Source organism: Vicia villosa, linkage group LG4 (genome assembly GCF_029867415.1).
Source record: "Vicia villosa cultivar HV-30 ecotype Madison, WI linkage group LG4, Vvil1.0, whole genome shotgun sequence".
NCBI classification, from domain to species: domain Eukaryota; kingdom Viridiplantae; phylum Streptophyta; class Magnoliopsida; order Fabales; family Fabaceae; genus Vicia; species Vicia villosa.
Window position 1 is genome coordinate 97,898,429 of NC_081183.1, and position 24,125 is coordinate 97,922,553.

The following is a 24,125-nucleotide window of genomic DNA, read 5'->3' on the forward strand; positions in this document are numbered from 1 at the left end:
AGTCGTATCAGATACGTAGAAATGTGTGTATTCTGTATCAAACACGCGGAAGTGAGTGTAATCTTTATCTCCTCGCCTTTAGGGTCCTAAAGATAGGTAAACATAAAAAAGTGCAATATGAGAAAAATATTAGACAATTATTTTCATTCATAATAAAGTAAATTTGTTACAGTGAGATAATAGAATAACTAGATAAGTAGATCTTCAATCATAACACCGATTTAGTTTACCTCTGGGGCCATGTTCGGATCTCTTGGGGTCGAGAGTATGGTCGGACGAAGGTGAAGTCCCTTGAGAATCTCCCTAGATCGATATGAAAGAAGTTTGACTAGCTCTCTTTTCATCTAGTGATCTTTCTAAGGACTAGTGTTGTCGGGTGGAGGACCATAGATGATTTTTGATCGAAGATGTCTTTTAGAAAGACTTGGTTTCCTTGCTGCCATAGTCTAGGGGTCCCGTTTACTTTACTAGTCTGATCATGAGGATTTGGTATTCGGCAACTCCGGGAAAGGTGATGATGTTGGGAGAATGTTGCTTACAAGCCACCTCACCTGGACTCTGGCCCCGGTGGAAACTGCTACACTTATCGGGCGGCCCGAGGCTGAAGTTTGTTAGCGTTCTTGCTCTTCGAACGTATTTTCTCCCTGGCGTCTCTATTTATTGATGCAGGGCCCCAGAGTTGTATATAAGAGGAAGCTTGCTAGAAGTTCGGCATTAGAATCACCTGCTCTTCTGGTAAGAACTGAAGCAAGCGATAAGTAAAAGATGTAGCAGGGCCGGCATGCTCCATCATGACATATCGGATTTGGTCTGAGAAGGTCTCTTCCACCGGTCAAAGATCCTTTGGTACTTATAGGAAGCACTCCAGTACCGCATCTACGCTGGTCATCAGCTATGAACTCGTCGTATCTTCGGTGTCATCACGGTAAGTATCATGTCGACAACATAGGATAGCGGCAATGTTAGATTGGAAGATAGACTGTGAATCTTTGGCATTATCTTCGAGAATATTACCTTCACTTTCCGGTAATTTTATTGCATATTTGGATTTGGATCTAGGATCCTTTCTTCTTTTACTTACAGAATTTCCAGAGGAAATCATAGTTCTGGAATTTGATGGATTGTGGTTGAAGCGATACTTGACTCGATCGAATGCGACAGATCTCAACGTTTGATTCCAAATGTTTCTGATTTGGTAACCAAGGGAGGTTACGAACTGGTAAAGTAGATATTAGATCCGAAATCGTGGAAATTGTAGGAATTGAAATTCGTTTTGTTCCGTTCTACAACCAGAAATAGATGCAGTTGATGAATTGGATGTCTTGAACTGCTGGTACTGATCTCCATCATGGCGGCACGGTGTGGACCTGCATGATTAGCACTCTAACGCGTAAGTCAGTTCAAGATTTAAGATGAGAGATGTAAAAGTGGAGATCAGAAAAGTGTAGTTTATTTTTTATGTCGACTGACTTTTATATATTTGGTCAAGTGAGGTGAATTTGAGACAAATTGAACCTTAACTACTAGAAGTCCATTCTTAATTTTAGAAGAGGACCTCTAAATTTTTTGAGACGGTCCTAATAACCGGCCTTTCTTAGTAGGATAAGACTTGATTTTTCATCCGTTGTATATTTTACTTCTCAAATTTATTTTTAAAAAACCGATTTTATAAAAAATATGTTTTTTAAAAACTAAAAAGCAAAAGTGATTTGAACAATTTAAGAGAATGCTATAAATAACATTCACTACAGGCTACATAAAATAGCAGAGCAACACGACTCCAAGAGCATGGCTTCTAATACGAATAATCATCCTCTCCCCACGAGAAACAATTGTGTAACACTTACATCAACCTTGGTTCTAACATCTTTGCTTGCTCTCACAGTTCAAGTCTTCTACTTCTCCCCCATAGATCCACTTTTGTTTGAACCAACACCTTCTGTATCTTCATCCAAAAACAACCAATTACAGGTGAAAACATAATGAATTAAATCTAACTACACGAACCGATTATCGTTTTCTCTGCTATATTAATTGTAATCTCTTGAACAGAATTTGATTAAACTTGGAGAAGGATTTTTGAAGCAACCAGAAGATGTTTGTGTGGATAAAGAAGGCATCATCTATACAGCTACACGAGACGGTTGGATCAAGAGATTGGTGCTTAGGAATGGAAAGTGGGAGAACTGGAAGCATATAGATAGTTCTTCTTTGCTTGGAATCACAACATCAAAAGATGGTGGTCTCATTGTCTGTGATGCTACCATGGTAAGTACTGTATAGTATACATCTATTGAATTGCATGAAAAATATATATATTAATGGTGCATGCATGATTAAATAATATATAATTATATTTTGTAGGGTTTGCTGAAGGTTACAGAAGAAGATGGTTTCAGTGTTATCCTTTCACAAGTTAATGGTTCTCAATTACTGTGAGTTTTACTTGTTTATCTTGTTTTGTTTTGATGCATGCATGCCACTACAAGACTATTACTTCGACTTTTTGTTTTCTTTTGCATCGATTTTGTCCATACACTTAGAATAGAGTTTTTACACTTAAAGTATCATCAATCTGACTTTAACATAATTGATTGTGACATTTACTGAGATTATTTTTTTAGGCTGTATTTATGATTTTTGTTATGTTAATTAGGTTTGCAGATGATGTAATAGAGGCATCAGATGGAAGTATATATTTCAGTGTTGCCAGTACAAAATTTGGTTTGCACAGTTGGCATCTTGATGTGCTTGAGGCAAGACCTCATGGAAAACTTTTGAAGTACAATCCTATGTTAAATGAGACAGTTGTTGTTCTTGATGACTTGGCTTTTGCAAATGGTGTTGCACTTTCCAAGGATGAAGATTATGTTGTGGTTTGCGAAAGTTGGAAGTAAGTATACATTTCTTGATCAGACAATAAAGTTTTACATTTAACCTAGATGAGTTGCTATGTTGAGTTCCATAAATTTAAACTATGTATATGAAAGAAAAATAAAAGGAAAATGAAAATTCATCATTTTGATAGGAAAGGTGCTCTGAAAATGATAGGAAGAAGATATTTATAGCTAATATTTTCTCTGGCTAAAAAGTATTATAAAGGGATAAGATGGAGTGGAAAATTTATTCAAATAATTTTGAAACCTTATCTTAATGTAATTTTTTCAATGTTTCTAAAATTTGATTGAAGGTGGAATAAGTGAGACATTTAGATTTCAGTCAATAGATTTGACATTGATTGAACTAAATGATTAACAAATAAAGTAAGTATTAAATAAGATATTTTGAGGGGGGAAAATGAACTCATTGAGTTAAGTAGAGCTCAATTCAATTATATCATACTAAGAACTTACTCCCTCTGTTCCAAATTATAAGAGAAATTTATTTTTTTGATTCATTGAATAATTAATGTATTTGATCTATATACAGACCATATACATTAAATATTCAATGAATCAAAAAAGTAAATTTCTCTTATAATTTAAGACGGAGGGAGTATGTTTGTAAATTAACGAAGAAAAATCAATTTAATTGGAGGCAGGGGTGAAAATAGAAAAAATTCAATTTTTAATTACAACGGCGGAACTGGTATAAGAAGGCGGAGGCAGGTGTCACTTGATATTGGCTGTACAATTTAAAATGGGTCCTTAAAATGTTGTCATTGGAGATGTTTGCAATGTCTAGAAATATAAACTTTTTTTTTTTTATGAACCAGATTTAGGTGTGTGAGGCATTGGCTAAAAGGAATTAACAAAGGCAAAACTGATATCTTCATTGAAAACCTCCCTGGTGGACCTGACAATATCAATCTTGCTCCTGATGGTTCATTTTGGATCGCTTTGGTTCAGGTAATACTATATTTACTTATATAACATGAAAAATAAATTTAATCCAAGAATCCATATAAATAAATTTATTAAACTTAATAAGGCATGGCAGTGATTTGTTTTTCTTCAATATTAATGCAGCTGCTTGCTTCTGAAAGACTTGGGTTTGTGTACACTTCTAAGGTGTCCAAGCACTTGGTAGCTTCGTTTCCAAGGCTATTTAATCTGATCAATGGAGCAACCAAGTCAGCAATGGTGGTAAATGTTGGAGCTGAAGGCAATATTATCAGAAAATTTGGTGATAATGAAGGGAAGGTGGTTAGTTTTTTAACTTCAGCTGTGGAGTTTGAGGATCATCTTTACCTAGGTAGTCTTAATACCGACTTTGTTGGGAAATTCCCACTACTGTCAAGTGCAAACTAGTGTTGTTCAGATTCAGAATTCAGAAGTGTATTGATATATATGGTTTAGACCAAGCACATCTAGTAGAATACTACCTATGTAATTTAAATTTCTGTGTCAATGATCTGAAGAATAATAAATGCAAAATTAGTATAAAAAAAATAAGACAGAAAATCAATAAGATGAAATTAGAGTACCATCTTTAGTATTTCTCAAATCCCCCAAAGTTGGCACTTGATGCATATTGTAACTAAATCTCAAACATTAATAGTGTACATGCAAGAGTTAATCTACTGTTTCCTCATCTTCTTTTCTATTCTTGATGAGTGTTTTTTTGTGTCACCTGATTGGTCCCTTTTCGATTTCCTACTGTTTACAAATTCAGAGAAGGATGGTATTGGTGGCAAGTTTGTATTAAAAGAATTTTCCGTTGGCACGTCACATGGGATTATTTCTGTCACGGTATTTCCTGAGACCTCATTGCTAGTTTCTTCTTTTGCGCAAGGAGCCGAAGCAGGTGGCGGTGTGAGGGAATGTTCAACTTCAGAGAAGACATTCAATGATGAGGAAACATCAGCTGCACGAAGCCGGTTCATTAGATTGTCGGAACTTGTAGTTGTTAACCACCTGATAGTACTTGCCACTTGGGAATAATAGAAGGATTTGCCAGTCTTGCCATATTTCTTGTAGCATTCATCTTCGAGAAGAGATGCCGAAGCTTCCATTTCAAACCTGAATAAGTAGCCAAGCCGTTCCTGAGCCTGTTTTAAAGCATTTTGTAATCTCTGCCTGCTAGCCACTCGTAATGCATCAGAAATAGCATTCTTGTCAACTTTGTTACTCTGTAAATCATATTATTAGATAAATTGAGTATGAAGAAGGGAAGATAGGGGCAGTGTAACGATTTCTGCTGCATTGATCTTAAAAGTACTTTGCTAGGAATATAAATAAGTAGAGACTTGAAAATAAATTATTATACATTTCCAACAAGTTCTGTTATGGTGTCAGACAAAAGATCTAACCATGGGAAATATAATGAACCGTGGAGAAATATAGAGCACATGCTTTTTTCAACAGGGAGGGTATAATGCATAAAATAGAACCTGTTTATTAGTGTTCTCATTTCGATAGTACTTTTCTTCGGCCCTCTGTAGCAAATCAAGCTTTTCGTTTATTCCCAGTCTGGATTGAACGTTTGACCGGGCTAGATTGTTGACAACCTCATTACCTTCTGCAAACAAATATTCATCAACATTCAGTCTACTAACCACTCCATCACCCCAACAGTATAACAAATGCAATTGAAATAAACTTTGTACTACCATCTAAGTCAGAAATATCTTCCTCTGATCCACTTGCTTCCTCATCTCGATTCCAGAATTCAGACAACTGTTCTCCAACAATTGCATCAGAGGAACTGAAAAATTAAAGAGGTAGATGAACAAGAAAACTAGGCATTATTTAACTGGATTAATTAATGTAGCATGAGGAATGACCAACAACCTAATTAACAGTTCAGCACACAATCTTCTTGGCGAAATTTTTTTCTTCTAATTTCATCCTTTATCTTTCTTTCTCTTGCAGTTTTCTTTCTTAAGTATACATGATGAGAGGCCAGATGGCAGAATCACATGGTAGGTACTACAAAACCCTATGCTAATGGTACGGTCAAACACAGCCAAAGACAGAACTGCTAATCATGTACTCCCAATATGTTCTTCGGTTTATCAATGTTAAGTTAAACTTCTAATGCACGAGGGTCTTTTACCTGGTGATGAAAACTCGAGAACTGCCTTTCTGGCGTAGAGAACAAGCAGCAGTGAGATCCTCCAAATTTCTGGCAACTAAGTTTGGGTGTCTACAGGCGTCACATGTTTTTCCACATAGTGAGGCTGTTACCTGTTTGGACAAAAATAAATATCCATTTGTGTCAATATGAATCACACCACATAATACCAAGAGCTGTATATTTCATTACCTGCTCTCCAAAACTCTCGAGAATCGTTTTCCTACGACATCCAGATCCCTCACAATATTCAAGCATCTACATATTTTACATAAAGATTCCATTGCTTAAATGCATAATGGCATTTATAGATACCATGTCGAAAGAAGCATGCGAGGATTTATATGTTACCTGATTGAAAGCAGTCAAGGACATTCTGGTTGATTCTTCTTGTGAGTTTGATGATTGTGATTTCTTGCTACCTGAGTTTCTTAATATAAATTCCTGAAATAGATCATAGTAAGAGAAAACAAGTCCTAAAAGAAAACATAATCAAAGCATCAATTTAAGTTAGTCAACCATTTTTTTGCGATCATCTACTCCGTAGTACAAGAGACTTGTAGAGGGCAACTGATCACGACCAGCTCTGCCTGACTCTTGATAGAATGCTTCCATTGACTTCGGAATATTGAAGTGGCACACAATTCTCACATCCTTTCTATCAATGCCCTAGTAATGTGATCTTAATCAATTAAATTTAATAGCAAATAACATAAGTATAAAAAGATTATAACATTGAAATTTCTTAAAGAAGTTTGAATCAAATTTATAATAAACGGCCACTTACCATCCTGAACAAACACCAAAGGCTCAGTAACGGTATGCAATAGAAACGCTCCATGCAGAGTACAGAAAGAAAAGAAATAAATACATCACAATCACAACTAATTCATAAGTTAAAGGCATCAGAATAAAATTATAAGATGTTGTGTGCATATATTTATTTCTTTGATACATTTGTGCTTATTTGCAACTCTCTTTTTTATTAACCTCACTTCGATTCATATTTATTGATTGATTGATAGATTAGATTCACTTTAATACTCCATTAAATAAATCCAAGGATACCATACACTCTTAAATATTTCCACAAAGTGAGTCATAAATAGCCTGTAATAGTGTTCACAATAGTACCGCTGTAGCTTTCAGCAGGGATAGTTGTGCCATGCTATTCTGTAGCATTGCAATTTCTGAATGTGAGTCAATGGTGCAAGCTATCTGCACCATTTACTGGTTGGGAATTCCACATCCCCTTCTACATGCACTTGCATAAAGACTAGTAAAGATTGAAAAGCATATAAAACAATCATGCACAGTTTAATACATGTAGAAATATGGAATATTTTATATATTTTGTAAAGAATACATAAGAGGTATTTATAGACTATAAATCTATCTAAATAAGGGAAGGGTAATTATTCTCCCTATAAATGCTAATTTAGTCATAATGACCTGTACAGGACAGCAGCTCATAAAGAGCTGTATTATGAGCTGTATGATATTCAAAATATTCTAATAATAATAATATTGATATTACAAAACTCCCCCTCAAGTTGGGGAATGGATATCTATCATCCCCAACTTGCAAGTAAGATCTCGAAACCGCTCCAAGGAAAGTCCTTTGGTGAGCACATCAGCTAACTGAAGTCCTGATGGGACATACTGTGTAGAAATAAGACCACTATCCAATTTCTCTTTGATGAAGTGTCGGTCTATCTCTATATGCTTTGTTCTGTCGTGTTGGACTGGATTGTGAGCAATACTAATGGCAGACTTATTATTGCAGAAAAGTCTCATAGGAGCTTCATACTTTATTTTCAAGTCATCTAGAATGATCTTCATCCACAACAATTCACATACTCCTTGAGCCATGGCTCTAAACTCTGCCTCTGCACTTGATCTGGCAACTACATTCTGTTTCTTGCTCCTCCATGTCACTAAATTTCCACCTAGAAACATACAATATCCAGTGGTGGATCTCCTGTCAACAACCGACCCTGCATAATCTGCATCAGTATAAACCTCCATAGACAACTGCTCACTTTTCTTGAACAATAGTCCTCTTCCTGGGCTCATCTTTAGATACTGCAAGATTCTATCCACTGCCTGTAAGTGTCTCTCCTGAGGGTCATGCATGAATTGACTGACAACACTAACTGGATAAGCTATGTCAGGCCTGGTGTGAGATAGATAAATGAGTTTTCCCACAAGTCTCTGGTATTGAGCTTTATCAACCCTTGGGCTTTCCTCATCACTCCCAATCTTGTGGTTTTGCTCTATAGGCACTCTGGTGGGTTTACAACCCAACTTGCCAGTCTCTTTGAGAAGGTCAAGGACATATTTTCTCTGACAAATGAAAATGCCTTGTTTTGAGTATGCTACCTCCATACCTAGGAAATATTTCAACTTTCCAAGGTCTTTCATTTCGAACTGAGCTGCCAACTCCTTCCTCAAGTTCTTCTTCTCAAATTCATCATTACCTGCTATGATCATATCGTCTACGTAGACTAACAAAAGAGTGAGTTTACCATTTTGAGCATGCTTTATAAAGAGAGTATGATCACCTTGGCTTTGTTTATAACCCAATGACACCATTACATGAGTGAGCCTTCCAAACCAAGCCCGAGGTGATTGCTTGAGCCCATATATGGCCTTCTTTAACCTGCAAACCTTATTACTTCCTGAAGTAGGGTCATATCCGGGTGGGATCTCCATATACACCTCTTCCTCCAAATCTCCATGCAAGAAAGCATTTTTCACATCAAACTGTTGCAACTCCCAATCAAAGTGAGCTGCCAAGGAAAGAATGATTCTTACAGTGTTCATTTTTGCTACTGGAGCAAAGGTCTCTTCATAATCAATTCCATAGGTCTGGGTGTATCCCTTTGCAACTAGCCTCGCCTTATATTTGTCGAGTGTGTCGTCGGATCGGTATTTTACCGTATATATCCACCTACAGCCTACTGGCCTCTTGTCATTTGGCTTCTCAATAATCTCCCAAGTCCCATTTTTCTCTAGTGCATGCATCTCTTCATTCATGGCTCGAATCCAGTTCTTCTCCTTCAATGCTTCTTGTACTGATGCAGGAACTCTAATAGAGTCAATAGCTGAAATAAAACTCTGATGCTGCACAGAAAGCTTTTCAGTAGACACAAAATGAGATATAGGGTATTTGGTACAAGACCTTTTTTCTTTTCTCAAAGCAATAGGTAGGTCATCAAGGTTTGGCTCACAAAAATTACTAGGCTCAGGGTTAGGAACACTTACCTCAGGTTCAGACGATTGGACTTGTTGGGGCAGAACGGGTTTATCTTTCCACCTTTTTCGCTGGAACTGTAACTTGTATTTGTCAACATTATTTTGCACCGGTATTGGTACATCACCACCTTCCTCATTAGGCATCAAGGGCTCATGTATTACACGAAGAACAGACAACTCAGGAGACGGCTCTGGGTCCTGCATTAGAGGAATAACTGGAAGGACAGAAAACTCAGGAGACGGCTCTGGGTCCTGCATTAGAGGAGTAACTGGAAGGGCAGACAACTCAGGAAACGGCTCTGGGTCCTGCATTAGAGGAATAACTGGAAGGACAGACAACTCTGAAGACTCGGCTTCTGGATTATTCTCCCCCTGAAGCTGAGGACTAGGATAAAAAGACTCAGATTCCTGAAAAGTAACATCCATGGATATATAGACACGACGACTAGGAAGATGATAACACTTGTACCCTTTCTTATCTGAAGCATATCCCATGAAGATACATTTAATAGCTCGAGGATCTAACTTACCCCGATGAGAACCATGAACATGGACAAAGGCAGAACAACCAAATACACGATTCTGAAGACTTAACATAATGGGCACGGACGGATAAAATCGAGTCAGGACCTGAACAGGACTAACACCAGATAACACCCTAGAAGGTAACCTATTGATTAAATAAGCAGAGGTCAAGACAGCTTCCCCCCAATAAAATTTAGGAACATTCATTTGAAAGCGTAATGCTCGGGTGATTTCAAGAAGATGACGATTTTTCCTTTCAGCAACCCCATTTTGTTGTGGAGTGTCAACACAAGTCAACTCATGAACAACACCATTAGTTTTGAGAAAATTGTGAAGATTTTGGTTTACATACTCCTTACCATTATCTGACCGTAACCTTTTAATAGGTTTCCCAAACTGTGTTTTAACCATTTGAAAAAAGTTAACAAACAATTGACATACTTCAGACTTATCTTTCATAAGAAAAACCCATGTAACCCGAGTACAGTCATCAATAAAAGTAACATACCATTTTGCACCAGAAATATTGGAAATGGATGAAGGCCCCCATACATCAGAATGGACAAGATCAAAGGGTTCGACACTCATAGTATCACTAGGGGAATAGGTTGCTCGATGGGATTTGGCAAACTGACACACATCACAATGAAAGGAATCAGCCGACACTTTGGTAAATAAGTGAGGGAATAAAGACCTGAGCATGCGGAAAGGAGGATGTCCAAGACGCCTGTGTTGGAGCCATATTTGAGTATTTGCCCATGACTCTGAACCAGCCTGATGACACTTGCTTTCCTTATGAGGTAGACAATATAACCCGTTCTGTTCCTCAGCAATTCCAATCGTCTTCCCTGTGGCAAGGTCCTGAAAAACACAATGAGAATGAAAAAAGGTCACAGCACAGTTCAAGTCTTTAGTGAGTTTATGGATGGACAAAAGATTGTTAGAAAGCTTAGGGACATGAAGCACATGATTTAGATGGAGAGATGGGCTTAGGCGAATGTTACCAGATCCGACAATCGGGGTTTGGGACCCATTTGCAACGGTAATATGGCGTTTATTAGGTAAAGGTGAATAAGAAGAGAGATATGACATATATGGAGTCATGTGATCGGTTGCACCAGAGTCAATAATTCAAATATCTTTAGAACAAGAGGCATTTAAAGCTAAGAAGCTAGAGTTCTTACCAGTCATGGTCAGAGAACTAGTGTTAGAGAACTTACTTAAGGAGTCCATAAAGAGAAACAAACCGTCTCGAGCCCGGAGAGGATTGAGATCTACTGTTAGGAGAGGATTGAAGGGCTGCCAACGAGAAACACCAACAAAGCTGACAACCAAACAATCAAAGGCTGCAAACAGCAAGAACCAAAGGTACAGCAATGAAGGCTGTCCTGAAAAACAGAGGTACAGCAATGAAGGCTGTCCTGAAAAACAGCAATGAAGGTGAAACAGTTCGGATCTGCACCGGCGGTTGAGCGGTGCACGACGGCTACAAAGTCACCGAGATCACTAGGGTTCCAAGAGAAAGGGAACCTCAAAAAAAAAAGGACCGTAATAAGAACGGCTAGTGTTTTGAGCGCGGAAGCAGAGCCCCTAGAATCGGGTGCTCTGATACCATGTAGAAATATGGAATATTTTATATATTTTGTAAAGAATACATAAGAGGTATTTATAGACTATAAATCTATCTAAATAAGGGAAGGGTAATTATTCTCCCTATAAATGCTAATTTAGTCATAATGACCTGTACAGGACAGCAGCTCATAAAGAGCTATATTATGAGCTGTATGATATTCAAAATATTCTAATAATAATAATATTGATATTACAACAATACAGTATCCAAACATGCCAGCATCCACATTCCACAGAGGATTCAGACTAGTAAAATTGAAGTTGTTTCAATGTGTATAAATTGATACAAAATAAATTTATGAGAATAAGTAGCCGACTATTTAAATCACAACATTGTGTATAGTATTAGAAGGTAACTTGGCAAGTGTTCTGCATCACTCATGCCAATGTTCAAGCATTTTCATTGGAGATATACACAATTTATTTACTGCATCCCTCATACCAATTTATGTACTGCATCACTCGTACAGTAAATATCCTCAACCAGGATTGCCAACATAAATTAGAGATATACAAAAATTAAAAGGGAAAACATACCCAAAAGCAACAGTGGCAACAACAACTTGTGTTTTTGAAGAAATCCAATCATCTAGCACGGAAGTTCGCATTTTATTATTCAGTCCTGCATGATAAGCTGGAAAGACCATAATATAATGAATATTGTGAAAATTAAATCAAGGGATGGATCAACTTATAGGATTGTGGGGAAGTTTCACCTACAATGATTTTATTTTAATTTTGGCTTACCATTACACGTATAATGTGTATTAGTTGCACGCAACATTTGACTACAATATTTTTAATACCCTTCAATTTCTTATCCCACATTATCTACATATTCATTGTACACATTACATTTTTTATGGTTTAGAAAAGTATGACATCCAATCTTGTTCCCTACTTTAAAAAGTTTAGTCCTTACTTCTTTATTAAGCATTCATTGGGCATAAATTTATTTTATTTTATTTCATTTTGTTCTTTTCACGCATATCTTATGTGTCTCTCTTCTTCTCATTCTTATTTTCTCTCATTTTGTAATATCTTATCCTACGTGGTTGAATGATTGTTTGGTTACTTAGATAGAGAACTTGATAGTGATGAAATAACGAAATTATCCATGTTTTCAAAATATAAAACATGTACGGAACTATTATAGTGTACACTTTTAGTATATTATGTCTATACTCTATAGTATTAGTATATTATAATGCAACAGATTTACATATTTTCTAGGTCCAGATAGTTGCAGTAACATATCACCTGCACAAGAAATGCCGCTTTGAGATAAATGAGCTGACAAGTTGATAGAAATGTGATTAGTGAAGTGGGACCTAGGCCAAGGGTGTGGAGAGTTTACACAAGGAAAAGGACAACAGGAATTAAAGATGATGACGTGGCTGTGAATGAATTAAGTGCATGAGAGTGGCTATATATAGCTACAGCTGGAAGGGAATAATCAGGAAGGAATTCAGTTAGGATTTGGTGGGGTCACTTTTGGTGATTTGGGAGCACTCCGTGCTTGGAAATTGGTAGCCACTACCAGTTTGTTTTTTTCATTTCTTCTTTCCCTATTTTCCTGTAATTGTGGATCTTATAGTAATACAATTGCAGCCTCTTTATTCTTATCATACTGTTTTATCCATTTCTTTACTATTTTGTGCTTTAAGACCCATCAATTGGTCCGACCTACCGGATCGAACTCACACCACGAAGACGATTGTAGATGCCAAGGAAGCCTAAGATGGGTGACCGAGTTGATGCTTTGGAGACACAGATGGGGAATGTGACAACAACGCTGCAAGAGCTCTCTCTGCAGATGCAGCAACACGCTCAACAGATGCATCAACAAAGCGTGGTTCTAGCGGAACTAAGCAAACAGATTGGCAAGAAAGGAGACACTCTTGAAGGGGAAACTTCTGTGGGTTACTCTACACAGAGTGAATCTCGTCTCGCTGGAAAGAAGGTGAAGTTGCCTTTGTTTGATGGTGATGATCCTGTGGCTTGGATTACACGAGCCGAAATTTACTTCGATGTTCAGAACACATCTAATGATATGCGTGTGAAGTTGGCTCGCTTGAGTATGGAAGGTTCAACCATTCACTGGTTCAACCTGTTGATGGAGACAGAGGATGAGTTATCATGGGAGAAGCTGAAGCGAGCGTTAATTGCTCGTTATGGAGGGCGTCGCTTGGAGAATCCATTTGAAGAACTCTCGACGCTGAGACAGAAGGGGAGTGTGGAGGAATTCGTTGAAGCTTTTGAGCTGTTGTCTTCACAAGTTGGAAGACTTCCGGAAGAACAATACCTGGGATATTTTATGAGTGGATTGAAACCCCAAATTCGGAGAAGAGTGCGTACCCTGAATCCTCGCAATAGGATGGAGATGATGAGAATTGCGAAAGATGTTGAAGAAGAATTGAAGGAGGAAGAAGACGATGGAGAGCGTCGTGACGTGAAAAAAGGAGGGTACGAGCGTGTGGGCCAAAGGGATTGGGCCGGGTTACTAAGGAGTAAAGGTGGGCCTCAACCCAAAGATGTTACTCGTTCATTTCAGTCGGGTGGGTCAAACCCGAGTCAGAAAACGGGTTCAATTGGATCCAACACAAATTCCACTTCCTCTTTGATTTCTTCAGCGCGTAAAGGTGATGGAGGTTCGCGTTCTGGCACGGCGGAAAGATGGAAGGGAATCCGAAGCATCAACAATGATGAATTCGAAGAGAGGAGAGCAAAGGGTTTATGCTTCAAGTGTGGGGGAAAATACCACCCTACGTTACATAAATGTCCTGAAAGAGCTCTTAGGGTTCTAATCCTAGGAGAAGGTGAAACAATGACAGAAGAAGGAGAGATTGTGAGTATGGAGGATGTGACGGTGGGGAGTGAAGAAGAAGTGGAGGTGGAATGTAAATTGATGGGGGTATTGGGAAGCATGGGTGAATCTCACACCATGAAGGTTGAAGGAAAGATACAGAATGTAGATTTGTTGGTGTTGATTGATAGTGGTGCGAGCCACAATTTCATCTCTCCCAAAGTAACTGCTGCGTTGGGTCTTGTCATCACACCTACAGCAGCTAAGAGTATCAAGCTTGGTGATGGTCACAAGGTGCTAACAACTGGAGTGTGTAAAGGGATCAGTATGAAGATAGGAGGGATTGAAGTAACGGTGGATGCGTTGGTGTTGGAGCTAGGAGGAATGGATATGGTGTTAGGAGTTGCTTGGCTAAGCACTCTTGGGAAGGTGATTATGGATTGGAAGGCTATGACTATGCAATTTTCTTACGAAAATGAGTTGGTGAAATTGCAAGGTCAAGGCAATAAGGTAGTCAGACAATGCTATTTGAACTCATATCTTGCGGACATTCATAGTAGAACTGAGCTGGGCTGGTGGTGGGTTCATTTACGGTCGATGGAAGCAACCAAATCAGTGGTTCCCAAAGGCTTAAATCCTATACTTGAAGAATTCCAAGAAGTGTTTGGAGACAGCATTCAGCTACCCCCTGAGAGGAGTCAAGTGCATCGGATTAGGCTTTATCCTGATCATGGTGCCATTAATGTCAGACCCTACAGGTATCCTCATCACCAAAAAGAAGAAATTGAGAAGCAAGTGTCAGAACTGTTGAAAGCTGGGGTTATTCGACCGAGTATGAGTTCATTCTCAAGTCCTGTGATATTAGTCAAGAAGAAAGACAAGAGTTGGAGAATGTGTGTAGATTACAGGGCTTTAAATAAAGCTACAATACCAGATAAGTATCCAATTCCTATAGTTGATGAGCTGTTAGATGAACTATATGGAGCTACTATGTTCTCTAAAATTGATCTAAAATCGGGATACCATCAGATTAGAGTGCATGAGGATGATATTCCTAAAACGGCATTTCGTACACATAATGGCCACTATGAATATTTAGTAATGCCGTTCGGACTTATGAATGCCCCAGCTACGTTCCAAGCTACCATGAACGACATCTTTCGGCCATATTTGAGAAAGTTTGTCTTGGTATTTTTTGATGATATTTTGATTTACAGTAGGGATATCAAGGAACACCAAAAGCATTTGAAGATGGTTTTGGCTATTTTAGTTCAGCATTGTTTTGTGGCAAATCAAGCAAAGTGTAGGTTTGGCTGTGCTCAAATTGATTATCTTGGCCATATCATTTCTGGAGAAGGTGTCGCAGTGGATCCGGAAAAGGTGAAGTGTATCCTTGCATGGCCTATCCCAAAGAATGTGAAGGGAGTACGGGGTTTTTTGGGACTCACAGGATATTACAGAAAATTTATCAAAGATTATGGTAAAATAGCAAAACCGCTCACAGAATTAACGAAGAAAGACAATTTTTCTTGGGGCATAGAAGCTGTCCAGGCTTTTGAAGAGATGAAGAAGATCATGACTTCTCCGCCGGTGCTAATTCTTCCAAACTTTGATGTACCTTTTGAAGTCGAGTGTGATGCAGCTGGCAGAGGTATAGGTGCTGTTCTTATGCAGCAGAAGCAACCTATTGCTTTCTTCAGTAAAGCCTTATCTGATGGGAATTTGGCCAAATCTGTCTATGAGAAGGAATTAATGGCCCTGGTACTTTGTATTCAGCATTGGAGGCATTATCTATTGGGCAGAAAATTTATTGTGCACACTGATCATAAAAGTTTGAAGCATTTTTTACAGCAGAGAATCTCATCTCCAGATCAGCAGTGTTGGTTGGCCAAACTGCTAGGTTATCAATTTGAAGTCAAGTACAAGCCGGGTCTGGAAAATAGAGCTGCGGATGCTTTGTCTAGATGTCATGGTGAGATAGAAATGAATTCTATCATTTCGTTTCCGTTGTGGGCTGATAGACAGAAACTTTTGGATGAAATAACTAGGGATCCGTATATTCAAAAGCTGATGAAGGAGGTGCAGGAGTCTCCTGATGTTAGACCTGGATTCCAGGTGAAACAAGGAGTTTTATTGTATCATGGTAGGCTAGTGATTTCCCCCGAATCACCCTCTATTCCTTGGTTATTGGAAGAATTTCATAATACTCCTGCTGGAGGGCACTCAGGTTTTCTAAGAACATATCGAAGACTGGCAGATTCCTTATATTGGGTGGGGATGCAGAAGAGTGTAAGGAATTATGTTAGATCTTGTGAAGTTTGTCAGAGACAAAAGTATAGTGCTACTACTCCGGGTGGTTTGCTACAACCTCTGCCTATTCCTAATGGTGTGTGGGAGGATTTGTCCTTAGACTTTATCACGGGGCTGCCTAAGTCTAAAGGTTATGAGGCTGTGCTAGTGGTTGTGGATAGACTATCTAAGTATAGTCATTTTGTTTTACTTAAGCATCCATATACTGCAAAATCTATTGCTGAACTTTTTGTTAAAGAAGTGGTGAGACTTCATGGAATTCCTAGCTCGATAATCAGTGATAGAGACCCTTTATTTATAAGTCATTTTTGGATGGAACTGTTCAAATTGCAGGGTACTAAGCTGAAAATGAGTTCAGCATATCATCCGGAAACAGATGGTCAAACGGAAGTGGTTAACAGGTGCTTGGAGAGTTATTTGCGGTGCTTTGCTTCTGACCATCCAAAGACTTGGTCAGTGTGGGTTTCTTGGGCTGAGTATTGGTATAACACGACCTTCCATGTATCAATTGGGAAGACTCCGTTCGAGGTGGTATATGGGAGACAACCTCCTGCATTGTTGAGGTTTCTGTCTAATGAGACGAAAGTGGCTGCCGTGGCATTGGAATTGAGTGAAAGAGATGAGGCCCTAAACCAACTCAAACTTCATTTGCTCAAAGCGCAGGAACAAATGTCAAGGTATGCAAACATGAAGAGGAGGGATTTGTGTTTTGAAGTTGATGAATGGGTTTTTCTGAAACTCAGACCTCATAGGCAACAGTCTGTGGTGAAAAGGATTCATCAGAAACTCGCTGCAAGATTTTATGGACCATTCCAAGTGGCGGAAAAGATTGGTGAAGTGGCTTACAGGTTGAAACTGCCAACAACATCTAAGATTCACCCAGTTTTTCATGTTTCATTACTCAAGAAAGCTGTTGGGAACTATCAGGTACAGGGAGAGTTACCAAAAGATTTAGAGGTGACCGAGGAGAATGATGTATATCCTGATAAGGTGCTGGGTTCAAGAGTCACAGTGCAGGGAGGTAATGAAGTTCAGCAGTCCTTGATACAATGGAAAAACAAAGCTTTAGAGGATGTGACATGGGAGGATAACGAATTTTTGCGTGGTCAGTTTCCTGAATTCTGCCTTGAGGACAAGGCATTGTCTAAGGAGGCGGGAGTTGATAGAAATGTGATTAGTGAAGTGGGACCTAGGCCAAGGGTGTGGAGAGTTTACACAAGGAAAAGGACAACAGGAATTAAAGATGATGACGTGGCTGTGAATGAATTAAGTGCATGAGAGTGGCTATATATAGCTACAGCTGGAAGGGAATAATCAGGAAGGAATTCAGTTAGGATTTGGTGGGGTCACTTTTGGTGATTTGGGAGCACTCCGTGCTTGGAAATTGGTAGCCACTACCAGTTTGTTTTTTTCATTTCTTCTTTCCCTATTTTCCTGTAATTGTGGATCTTATAGTAATACAATTGCAGCCTCTTTATTCTTATCATACTGTTTTATCCATTTCTTTACTATTTTGTGCTTTAAGACCCATCACAAGTCATCACACATGGAACGTTCAAGGCAATAAATTATCGCACAGACATCTCCCATAGATTTGAGTGTATCAGATAAATCAGCATAAGCATCTTCCAGTAGATCTTTATATCTAACTGTATCATGAAAACATCAAGTTAGATTTGTTTGAATTTATATATAACAGCATGCCTGCATCTCATGCAAAATTAACATATAAAGCAATTCACCAATAAAACTCCGAGTTACTGAAATACTCAAAAAAGCACTAAATTTACTGGAATGGAATTGCAAGGATTTCTTCAAAGATGTTTATATTTGCATCTTATCTATTTTAATGAAAATCTTTGTTTTTCAAAAATAGAAATTAGCTTGTAAGGTTTTTGCTTTCTTCTATCTTCTCTTTCATAGCATCCTCATCACCAAATGTAAGTTAGCATGAAGTATTTATATAATGACTGAACTGATTTATTATTTGTGTACCCACCACGTTACATTTGATAGAGGAAAGTGATGGTTTTCCATTGCTAAGATCAGTGGCGGAGCCAGAAATTTTATACAGCCTGGGCAAAAACTTCACACCATTGATTTTCACACCCTATTTTTACTAATTTTGCCCCTGAATTTGTCTAAAAATCGACTATTAAATTGTGGGGAGTACATAGAAAATAGGGGTTGAGCCCGGGCGCTTGCCCGGGCTAGCTGGGCCTTGGCTCCTCCCCTGGCTAAGATGGAAATTATGACCAACATGTAGGCTGAAAATGAAATCTGAATTTATCTATAGCTTTGATTCAAACTGCAAGCAGGACTGACCTTCATAATATATATTAGGACGATTAAAAGAAGTCTTTAACATTAATGCATTTTGCATCTGCAAGGAGTCCACTACATCCTTCTGAACCCTGAAAAAAGGAAGAATATAAAAGAGCATGCCTGCTTCAAAAGTACTACTCAGAATATGCAATGATATAGTGATAAACAGAGCATACTCTCTGTATGCTTAAACCAGTATTATCATAAAATAATCTGATAGATCCATAATAAAAGAGAAATCCTATTATGATAAAGAAGTAAGGACTAATAAGAGAAATAGAAAATTCAGAAATCCACAACAATTGGAATATTATTTTTCAGAAGAATAGATAGAAATACATAGACATAGGATTGCAAAATTGTTGAAACAAAAAAGTTAAAAATATTAAAAACAAGTGAATTCTTTAAAAGAAAGTAAATTGAGAAAACTCACTTAGGAACAGCAGTAGCAGTCAGAGCTAATATTGGTACATCTGGTAGGTGACTTCTCAGAGTTGAAAGCTTACGGTAGCTAGGTCTGTCCTCAAATACAAAAGGAAAAGGGAATAGCATGTCATCAGAATAAACTCCATGCAAAACTGTGTCATCACATGAAAACTTGAGCTTTTATATCAATTATTTCAAGGGCAGAGCCTAACAAGTGCAAAACTGTGGCATGCATGGAGACATGATCAATTGACACTAAAAGCCAATTTTTTACACTCATAACAATATGACACAATAACAATATTTCACATGTACCATGATGAGTGGTAAATTGTTGTGAATTTGAGTGTGAATAATTAGCACTCATCAGCTTAATTCATTTGCTTTTCGTCAATAAACCTTAACTTTAGTGTATATTTGGTATAGTTTACGTTATAGTGTATATATTGCGTTATCGTGTAAATATCATTGAGTTTAATTGTTTTCATCTTATTTTTGTAGGTATTCAAGAATTGATATTTATTCGTAGTTAGATAGAGCATTGAATAAGCTTTCCAACGCTTCAAACCGGGCGAAAATCGGAGTTACGGTTCTCAAGTTATGGCCGAAACAGTGCAGAATTTTTACTGTTCTGGTGTACTTCGCCGGGCGGATATTTTAGAGCTCCAATCCATCCAATAGCATTTTTTGAGTGGAAAGATGCTAGAAAACACATTGAGGCTGTCAAATGGATGATCCGGGGTTGAATCCTTCATCAATCGGAGCCGACAAACCGGGAGATTTTTGGGTTTTTCTCCATTTCTTCTCTTTGTGGTTTCATTTGTGGGTTTTGTGTAGATCTACTATGATCTCATGTATATTTGTTGACTATTATGTTATATAAATCTTGCTTTCATATTTTTATGAATTATTGTCTTAGATTATTGCTTTGTGGCTATGTGTTTGAGTTGCTATAGAGATGTAGGGCTCTAATGCTTATCTAGGATGAATTTCTATTAACTTAATTGCAGAGATGGATTAGGTTGATAATCACTTAGTGTCAGTGCTTAATGCGTCTGAGTGGTCGTGTTTGTCTGAGAGATCGACATTTACGGGAAGCTCGGATTTCTCATGTGTTGTTTAGGTATCTGAGAGATCGTCACTTAGATAATGTTGTGGGTTGTGTTGTTGACATTTGGTAATATTGATAAGTTACAAGTTGAGTATATTTGGTCAATAAGTTTAAGTTTGTGAATAGTAGATTATATGCAATACTTGATAGTTTCTTCTATTTGAAGAATGAATTTATTTTATGTTCATATGTTATATTTTCCTTGTTTACTTTCAACCCATTCAATCCAAACTCATAACTATGGAAACTGTTGAACGGCAGTTCAATGCACTGATCCCTGTGGAGACGATAATAAATTCCCGGATAAATATTTCCAAATCTTTTGTTGCTTGCCGCTTTACCGCTCCAACATACCACTTGACCAATTATAATTTTTTGTAGGACAAAATTAACCAATCCAACTATTAGATAAAAGTTATGGCGAGGTACATCAAATTCATAAAAGTTCACATAAATAAAAAATAAATAAATAAATAAATAATTTGTTATTGTCACATATTCTTATAATGTAAAATACATTTTAAAATATAGTTAAATAACTGAATATTCACTATTAGAATATATAACAGTCCAAATCATTGAAAATGAGATATGTATGATCACAAAGATATTATCATGTGATTAGATGACGGGATTGACTAATTTTATATTCTACAAAAAGCTATCAAGTGGTTCAAGTGTAATAGTTTTTCATCTAGTACCAATTGATGTTAGTCCTGGTTCGGTAATGGGCCTAGCTCTGGACCTTTTCGACTAGTTGTTAAAGGTTGAAGACACGCAACCAATGTACTACTTATTCCATATTATATTTTCATAGTGGATGTTAGGTTTTGCTTTCCACCATGAAATATATCATCTGTTATTAATATCATATTAGTCGGATCCTAGAAATCAGGAAAAATTCAAATGGCTAGTAGAAGAATGAATGAAAAACCTGAAATCATGGCCCCAAGAAGAGATGCAATGTGCCTGAAATTTGTGCATACGCGAATTAATAAGGATGGTCACAAAAATCCAACAGAAACAAAAACTTGGAATAGTCTTTCCAGCTAGACCTCGTCAATTGCAATGAGACTTAGCAACCCCCTGAAATAAATCTTTTTCAGCTTTGACATAAACCCTGGGGTTGCTATCAACTCTGGAGTCACATATAGCAGCCTTGTAGACGGTTTGCCAGAATCAAGGTCCTCGTGAATCTTAAAATATAAAACAGAAAAATCAATTTCCAAAATTAATACCGAACAAGTGAGAATTGGCTACACATTCACATAAGTGAATTTGGAACGGATCCTTCCCCTACTCCCAAACAAAACAAGGGCTAAACTTTATGATTCTAGGTCAGCAGCATAATAATGAGGTTCGGGTAAGATATCCAGGAATTCTTGCAGTTTCATAGAGAAGCACGAATTTACTAGATATAATATCGTTTTAAATAGTCAAAAGTCCAAAGACCTGAGCAAGTAGTGAGACTAAAATTATGCACTGATTATACTAACTACACTTCTATTTCATATGCAGAAACCTTATTTACAATACACTATCAGCAGTATTCTAATAAACCCACCTTATTTTTTGCATCTGCCGTTTTTGTTGATGAAAGAAACTCAGCAGCAATTCCTTTCTCCTTTAGCGCCATTACTTGGTTTTCCTAACTTGTAGGGAAAAAGAACCATAAGAACCAAAACAAACTACGAACTCACAAATTCAACGTGTCTATTAAAAACAATAAACTGATAAAGTGAAAAAGATGCATACCATTAAGGCTGCCAGCATCAGCAGAACAAAAGTAACAAAAAAAATCAGAACCAGTATCCTCGCATGCAAACCGAGTGAGTCATCAATCAAACATCATTGATCTCAATCAAAGATACATACTCTAGAAATAAGAAAAATAAAATTCACCTATTAAAGGACAAACTACAAGCACAATTCCTGTTTTTGCCAATGCAGGAATTTGATAACACATTGACTTGCCACCTCCAGTTGGCATAAGACAAAAACAATCTCTTCCTGCAGCCAAATAAAAATCATAAAAAAGTGAAAAAAATCAAACTTGAAAAACAATAGTTCAAAGCAAATAGTCATATATCTCTTCTTAATGCAGAGAAAGCTAGTTAAAATCATTTATTCACACTTAGGTACTTACCTAAGTGTATGTTTGGTTTAGTTTTTGGAAGAGGCAAAAGCAATTCTTGAGATGTAGAATTGATTCTGGAATGATTTTGAAGTGTTTGGTTTCGTCTAAAGTAGAATTGATTCTGGAAGTCTAAAGTAGAATTGATTCTACTTGAAGCTACAATTTGTAGCTTTCGAATTTAAACGTGATTTTTACATTGAAATTTGTTGTTCAACTCACTTATTCAAACATAAATCACTTTATATTCCAACCACTTTTAACCAAAATCAATTCAACAAAATCAATTCAATCAGAATCAATTTTCCTCACCAAAGAACCAAACGTACACTAAGTGTATGTTTGGTTTCACGTTTGGAGCATCCAAAATTGATTCTAGAGGTACAAAACTGATTCTGACATGTTTGGTTGCTCTCGAAAAGAATTAATTTTGATTTCCATAATTGATTCTCTTGAAGCTAGGATTTGTAGCTTTTGAGCCTAAACGTGAGTTTTACACTTAAATTTACCGTTCAACTCACTTTTGAAGAAATTTATCCAAACATAAATCACTTTACTTTCAACTCACTTTTAGAAAGAATCAATTCACTCGAAATCAATTTTTTCCACGGCAGTACCAAACATACACTTTATGGTTTTTAAAAGTGATTTTTACATTAAAATTTAATGTTAACTCAATTTTTCATAAAGTTATCCAAACATAAATGACTTTACATTCAACTCACTTTTAACTAGAATCAATTTTACCAAGCTAATTCACTTAAAATCAATTTTTTTCACTGCAGAATCAAACATACCTATGCTCAACAAGTTCAAGGTACCAACTACTACTAAATATGAAAATGAACAAAAATCAAAACTCCCTTTTCATCGAAATTAAGATGGAACAAACAAAAAGATGAAATGCACCTGAGAGCACAGCTTGAATAGCTTCCAATTGCATACCCCTAAAATCAGGATACCTAAAATGCCATCTTAGAATCTTCACCAGAGACTCCTTGCTACACAATTGCTCTTTCTTCTTGTTCGCAATGGCATTTTTCAACGGTAACGGTGATTTCTTCTCCATTTTTTCGATTCTTACCTGTGAAATCGAAAGTCGATTAACGAATTCATCAATTGAAGAATTAAGAATCGGAATGTGAATAGAAAGAACGAACCTTTTGATCGATTGTTTCGCGTGTTGCGCAATGGAGACTGCGAGTGCGAAGGTGTTCGCGGGCTTTTTGTTTTATGAGTTCTGTTTCCGAGTAATGTATAAATAGTTTAGTGGTTTGCTACCTGCGCCGCGAAAATTATATGTGTACACCCTTTCTCTCTATTGAAGTGTTTTTGCCAAACTCGTGTTTTAAAAACCGTGCCAATGCCATGGGAGGTAAAATTGAACCGGAGTTAAACCGATTGAAATGTGATTAAACCATGGTTAATTCAATTGATTTTATTTTTTTTACTTATTTATATCAAGGTAAAAATGAAGTGGAGTTAACCAAGCGGTTGAGCTCCATTGGCAAGGAGCCCCGTCCAAGGACGTACTCGGGGAATACCGAGTTCGATTCCCAGGCGGAACAATCTTGTTTGGCCAG

At 37.3% G+C, this 24,125-nt stretch overlaps 2 protein-coding genes across 4 annotated transcripts; one reads left to right on the forward strand and one right to left on the reverse strand.

Annotated features, from left to right (window-relative positions):
* Positions 1-244: 244 nt before the first annotated feature.
* LOC131595001 (protein STRICTOSIDINE SYNTHASE-LIKE 4-like) lies at positions 245-4,545 on the forward strand. Of its 3 annotated transcripts, none has more exons than XM_058867214.1 (7): positions 245-925; positions 1,886-1,971; positions 2,053-2,268; positions 2,365-2,435; positions 2,657-2,893; positions 3,716-3,848; positions 3,969-4,545. In XM_058867214.1, the coding sequence occupies exons 1-7, from the start codon at positions 895-897 to the stop codon at positions 4,248-4,250; spliced, it is 1,056 nt and encodes a 351-aa protein (XP_058723197.1). In that variant the 5' UTR covers positions 245-894; the 3' UTR covers positions 4,251-4,545. The 3 variants fall into 3 exon arrangements, with proteins under 3 accessions (XP_058723197.1, XP_058723198.1, XP_058723196.1); XM_058867215.1 differs by lacking the exon at positions 245-925 and adding an exon at positions 1,070-1,390; XM_058867213.1 differs by lacking the exon at positions 245-925 and having other exon boundaries at positions 1,626-1,971.
* Positions 4,408-23,845, reverse strand: LOC131595002 (ATP-dependent DNA helicase Q-like 3). Its single transcript, XM_058867216.1, has 19 exons — positions 23,703-23,845; positions 23,452-23,626; positions 22,311-22,418; positions 22,164-22,171; positions 21,973-22,056; positions 21,464-21,604; positions 21,343-21,377; positions 19,305-19,388; positions 18,872-18,960; positions 18,079-18,195; positions 12,691-12,726; positions 11,964-12,064; positions 6,535-6,684; positions 6,367-6,459; positions 6,208-6,273; positions 5,998-6,128; positions 5,552-5,646; positions 5,333-5,460; positions 4,408-5,071 (listed from the first exon to the last, which is right to left on the reverse strand). The coding sequence occupies exons 2-19, from the start codon at positions 23,609-23,611 to the stop codon at positions 4,520-4,522; spliced, it is 2,178 nt and encodes a 725-aa protein (XP_058723199.1). The 5' UTR covers positions 23,612-23,626; positions 23,703-23,845; the 3' UTR covers positions 4,408-4,519.
* Positions 23,846-24,125: the final 280 nt, after the last annotated feature.